We start from the raw sequence: 6066 nt of genomic DNA, 5'->3' as shown, positions 1-6066 counted from the left end.
CATTGCATAGCCAGCACGTCGGCTACCATAGACACACACTAATGTATCCTGCTATTATAGGGTACCATTTATTTTGTCTTAATTGAATGGCTAGTCATATTTATCTTAATTTATGGATTTGTCTTGGATTGCCCGGGCTTCACGTTTTCAATAAATTTGTATGTGCACTTGAAAGAAATAAGCAACTAAAACTTAAGCATAATCTGTGTACAAAATTGCCAGTCGAGATTTACATTTAGTGAGTAAACATTAGTGAGTTACCTTTATATGTAAATTTGTGCAAGCTTAGGAGATCTCATAGGATATGCACAGTTTTCCAAACTAACTGGATTATCTTGAATACCACATTTCTTGTGTAAATGCTCCTGAGAGCAAATTATGAGGCATAATTTAGTGTAGGTGAATTTTTTTAACTTTCTGAAGTGAATTTTTGAGTTTGTAATTATTATGAAGATCAGACTAGTATTGGAACAGTGAAATGGATTCTGACAGCGCTGTGGTATATGAGCTTTAAATGAGAGCAGAGTTCATATATTTTTGTTGTGCACTAAAAGAGGCAGGTTATTATGAGTAGCCTACATGTGAACAGCGGATAAAGGTTAATGACTGTAAATAGCCTGCTGTTGTGTGGACAGCCACGGTGCTTGAATGTAATAACGCATCAGTGGCAGTGTTATTATGGGGTCAGTGTATTACTATTATTATCGTGTTGTTGACTCCCAGTCTTCGGCCCGGGCTGTGTGTTTGGCTCCTGTGTTTTTGGGCAGAAGAGCTGCGGGGGGTGACGCTGGTGGAGCTGATTAAGAAGGAGGGCAGCACACTGGGCCTCACCATCTCAGGAGGAACAGACAAAGATGGCAAACCTCGCGTCTCCAACCTCAGACCAGGAGGCCTAGCAGCCAGGTGGAGTGCATCTACACACATAGATACACACGTGCACATACAGCAGAATTAGTGTTCACATCCACAAAATACAGTTAACTCGGACAGTGTTGAATTAACACTTACATAAATTAACATAAATTAAAAGCTCCAGTAATAAATAATCAGGGCTCTATTTTCATCCTGGCATTAGCATAATGTGCTGGTATAATGCCTGTATGTTGCTAATTTGACTGGACGTGAATCTTTTTTTTCCTGTTTGACACTAAATTGCGGTTTTTGTGGCCAGAAAAGGAAAGCATTTCTGCTGGAGTTGGTCATGTGGCACAGAAATGATGATGTTCCTAGAACCCCATTAGCATAAATGCAAGAGGGGGTATTTTTCTGACCTTAAACAAAAACCCCTATCAATCTCTTCTAAATTCTATCTGTCTGTACTCATCCCCAATTATTTATACTTTTTCCCATCTGTCTATACTCATCTCCATCTGTCTATACTCATCTCTGTTTGTCAGTACTCGTCCCTGTCTGTCTATTCTCATCCTTATCTGTCTATACTCGTCCTTATCTGTCTATACTCGTCCTTATCTGTCAGTACTCATCCATGTCGGTCGTCCTTATCTGCCAATACTTGTCCCTGTCTGTCTATGCTTGTCCTTGCCTGTCAACACTCGTCCTTATCTGCCAGTGTTCATACTTATCTGCCTATACTTGTCCTTGTCTGTCTATAGTGTCCTTATTTGTCTATACTTGTCTCTATTTGTTGATACTTGTCATTATCTGTGAATACTCGTTCCTATTTGCCTACACTCATCCCTGTCTGTCTATAGTTGTCCTTATCTGCCTATACTTATCCATGTCTGGCTATACTCATCCCTGTCTGTCTGCACACATCCCTGTCTGTCTACACTCATCCCTATCAATCTACAGTCATTTGTATCTGCCTATACTTGTTCCTATTTGGTGATACTTGTCCCTATTTGTCTATATTCTTCCCTATTTTAATATATTTGTCCTTATTTTTCTATGCTTATCCCTATATGTTTGTAGTGTTCCCTGTCTATACTCATTGCTGTCTACCTACAGTATACTTGTCGTTGTGTGCCTATAATCGTCCCTCTCTATCTAAAGTCATCCCTGTCTGCGTTTACTCACTCCTATCTGTCCATACTTGGCCCTGTTTGCCTACAGTGTACTTCTCCCTATCTGTCTATACTCATACCTATCTGTCCATACTCACCCCTACCTGTTTTTTTTGCCACAAATTTAATTCTACCTTCAGGAATAACAATCATCCCCATGGGTGTCTTCAACAATAAATTTTGGCATAAAGGTAAATAATGAATAGTAATGGATTGGATCAGAAATCAGTTAAAGCAACTTATATGATAAAGTGGAAAAAAAAAAAAGCTACCATTACTCTCCTAAAATAATCAGTTTATGTACAGAATACTCAACGTTATCAGTGTGGTTAGGATATGAATAGCTTTCTGAGTGAAGTAAATGAAACAGAATTGAATTCAGTGATTAGGGTTATGGTGTGGTTCCATGCTCCATATGGCTGGAATGAAGGAAACTGGATTGCTGCTGGGTTGCTAACACGTTTTGATGAAGCATCACTATGCTAGGTCATGCAAGCCCAGAGGACAGTGTGAATAAACAGTGTTCATTTCGCTAATTAGCATCTAAATGAGCATATGTTTATTTCCTGTGGCTTGTTCAACAGCAGATAAAGAATTCCCACTCTGAAAGACTGACTTACCATTCAACAGAAAATGACAATATCTGCTCTGATAAACCTCTTACTCACACAAACTGAAGAGCTCCTTTATTAAAATTGTTTTGAATTTCAATAAAGGATGCGTAAAGAATTATAGTATAGAAAATAAAGAATTTTCTATACTGTATTATTCACAATAATGAATCGAATCCTACTGTGCTTCAGGAGTGACCAGCTGAATGTGGGCGACTATATAAAGTCTGTAAACGGCATCAATTTGACTAAGCTGCGTCACGATGAGATCATCAGCCTGCTGAAGAACGTGGGCGAGCGTGTTGTGCTGGAAGTGGAGTATGAGCTGCCTCCAGCCGGTAGGAAGTTGAGTATTGTGTCTTTGCTAGTCATGTGGCATGTTCTTCCTGATATTGAGTGTCTAAGTACATATATACCATCTCAGAGGGAGAGTGTTAACTAACTGGCTAACTTCTTTATTAGCTTGAACTAAAAGATTCATCTATTTTTTTTTTTTTTTTGAGAAACCGTGATTTGAAAATGTATGATTTTTAAATCACAACTGCTGTGATTTGAATTATAGCACACATCATTGACAATGCAAGTACTGATCAAATGGTTCAGCAAAAAAAATCAACTTTAAACAGTTCTCCATTTTTTAAAAAAGTAGTGAATCAGCCAAGACATTAGTATCTGAAGTGTGCTGGAGCTTTAAGGCTAATGTAGCTAACAAGCAATGAAATATATCACCCAAAATATTCCTCATAAATACTTGCATAAATAATGTAAATAAGCAGCATTTACCTAAAACTTGTATATTACAACTACAGTATATTTTAATCTGCTTATACCACACCACTTTTGAATTCTTGATTCTGATTGGTCAGTTGATTAATTAATTTCTCTAATAGCTGTTCTGACAGTAGTTTTGGCTGCAAGACAAATAATAGGTTTATATTAATGCATTCATTCTAATATGTTATCATTTCTATAGTAACACCTCATTTGTAAAGACTTGTATGGAGGCACTCCAAATAATAAGACTGTAACGAGGAGTCAACAGAATGGGGATCCATTAGCAGCGTTTTAATAAAAGGGAGACACAGTCGTACAGGCGTGGTCGAGCAACAGCGAAACAGGGTAATCAGAGGCTAAACAAAGGCAGAGTGATCAAACAGGCAGATGGTCAGGGCAGGCAGCAAAGAATCCAGAAACGAGAAGAAACAGTCCAAGGTCAAACACGGTAATCCAACAAAGAAGATATAAACGCTCAGAAATGTCAGCCGGGGCAAAACAAGACTTCGCAATGAGTGAGCAAGAGGCGGAGGCTTAAGTAGTCCCGGTAATAGGCTGCAGGTGAGCTCGTAATCAGTGCTGGGTGCGGGGTGATGGGAAATGTAGTTTCGAGGGGAAAGTCAATACTCGGGTGATGGTGACCTCTGGTGACGATCAGGGGGAACCACAGAGGCCGGATTCGTTACAGAGCCCCCCTCCTGCGAGCGGCTCCTGACGTGAGAAGGCAGACGACGCCGGGGTCTTCCGCAAGGACGAGGGGCCGGTTTATCCGGATGGGTCCTGTGGAAGTCAGTAGTAAGAGACGGGTCAAGAATGTCCTTGGCATCGACCCAGGACCTCTCCTCCGGTCCGTACCCCTCCCAGTCCACGAGATATTGCAGGACTCCTCCCCGGCGCCGAGAGTTTAAGATTTCCTGCACCTGATACGCCTCCTCACCGTCGATGATGAGGGGAGGGGGTCCCTGGTTCCGGGCCTCATCTAGGTCGTCCGCCCTTCTCGGAGCACCAGCGGCCTTGAGCAGGGAGACATGAAAAGTGGGTGAGATACGATATTGTGGAGGTAAGGCCAAACGATAAGAAACAGGGGTTATTTGTTTGATGACTTTGAAAGGACCCACGTACCTGGGACTGAGTTTGCGGCAGGGTAGTTTGCGGCAGGGTAGTCGTGGGTCGGCTCTCCTCGCTAGTGGAGAGCCAGACCCACGATCCCGGGACATACTCAGGGTTGGGACGTCGGTGGTGATCTGCCTGTTCCTTCTGTCTCCTGATGGCGCGTTGGAGATGGGTATGGGCCTCGTTCCAGGTGGTTTCACTCCTCCTGAACCAGTCATTAACTGCAGGTAATTCTGTGGGCTCCCCGGACCAGGGAAAGAGAGGTGGTTGGAACCCCAGCACGCATTGGAAGGGTGTAAGCCCGGTGGATTGTTTGCGCAGGGAATTTTGCGCGTATTCTGCCCAAAACAGATATCGGCTCCAATCAGCTTGGTTGCGGTGACAGTAGGATCTTAGAAAGCGGGTGATCTCTTGATTGAGCCGCTCGGTTTGCCCATTGGATTCAGGATGGTAGCCCGAGGTAAGGCTTACGTTAATGTTGAGATGTTTGAAGAAGGCTGTCCATACGCGAGAAGTGAACTGAGGGCCTCTGTCCGAGACGATATCTTCAGGGAGTCCGTAGAAGCGGAACACATAACTGCACAGAGCCTCTGCTGTTTCTAGGGCTGTGGGTAGTTTGGGTAGGGGTATCAGGCGACAGGACTTAGAGAAGCGGTCAACCACAGTAAGAATGGTGGTATTGCCTCTGGAGTTGGGGAGGTCGGTGACGAAGTCGATGGCGATGTGGGACCAGGGTCTCTGAGGGATGGGTAGAGGCTGGAGCAAACCTGCCGGTAACTGTTTAGAGGATTTGGTGGCGTTGCAAGTTACACAGTTCTTAATGTATGCAATGGTGTCAGTGCGGAGTGAGGGCCACCAGAATTTGTTGGTGAGGAGTTGGATGGAAGCCGTTATTCCGGGGTGTCCGGAGCCGGGGAGGTCATGAGCCAGTTGAATAGCTCTGTTCCTCAGGGAAAGAGGTACAAAGGTCCTATTAGGAGGACATGCAGCCGGTATGGGATCGGTGCCCTGTGTCTCCGCAATTTCGGTCATGATGTCCCACTGCACTGGTGCCACGATGAGAGTGGTAGGTAAGATGGGATCGGGAGAAAGGGGTTCGTAAGCGGACTCAAACTGGCGAGAAAGCGCATCTGCTTTGGTGTTCTTGGAACCTGGACGATAAGTTACTGTGAACTGGAACCGTGTGAAGAACAATGCCCACCTAGCCTGTCTGTGATTGAGTCTTTTTGCAGAGCGGAGATATTCCAGATTGCGATGGTCGGTGAGAACCGAGAAGGGAAATTTGGCTCCCTCAAGCCAATGTCGCCACTCCTCCAGCGCCGCCTTCATAGCCAATAGTTCGCGGTTCCCCACATCATAATTCTGTTCCGCTTGGTTAAGCTTGCGAGAGAAGTAGGCACAGGGGAAGAGTTTGGGTGGACTGCCATGACGTTGCGAAAGAATGGCCCCGACGCCTGTGCTGGAGGCATCTACCTCCACTATGAATTCGCGTTCAGGATCAGGGTGATGGAGTATAGGTGCAGTAGAGAACCGTTCCTTGAGGT

At 44.1% G+C, this 6066-nt stretch overlaps 1 protein-coding gene across 11 annotated transcripts in view; it reads left to right on the top strand.

Annotated features, from left to right (window-relative positions):
• The window catches only part of grip2b (glutamate receptor interacting protein 2b), a 202840-nt gene that overhangs the window by 139255 nt on the left and 57519 nt on the right, over nucleotides 1-6066 (top strand). For 7 of the 11 annotated variants that reach the window (XM_026932610.3, XM_053227038.1, XM_053227036.1 and 4 more), the window contains exons 3-4: nucleotides 768-903; nucleotides 2828-2973. In XM_026932610.3, the coding sequence (XP_026788411.1) occupies nucleotides 768-903; nucleotides 2828-2973 (282 nt within the window). Of the gene's footprint in view, nucleotides 1-767; nucleotides 904-2827; nucleotides 2981-6066 lie in introns of those variants that run through there. The other 4 variants (XM_034314349.2, XM_053227035.1, XM_034314351.2 and 1 more) reach the window with 2 other exon arrangements.

Source organism: Pangasianodon hypophthalmus, chromosome 20 (assembly GCF_027358585.1).
Source record: "Pangasianodon hypophthalmus isolate fPanHyp1 chromosome 20, fPanHyp1.pri, whole genome shotgun sequence".
In the NCBI taxonomy this organism is placed as follows: domain Eukaryota; kingdom Metazoa; phylum Chordata; class Actinopteri; order Siluriformes; family Pangasiidae; genus Pangasianodon; species Pangasianodon hypophthalmus.
This window is presented reverse-complemented; position numbering and strand designations above follow the sequence as displayed.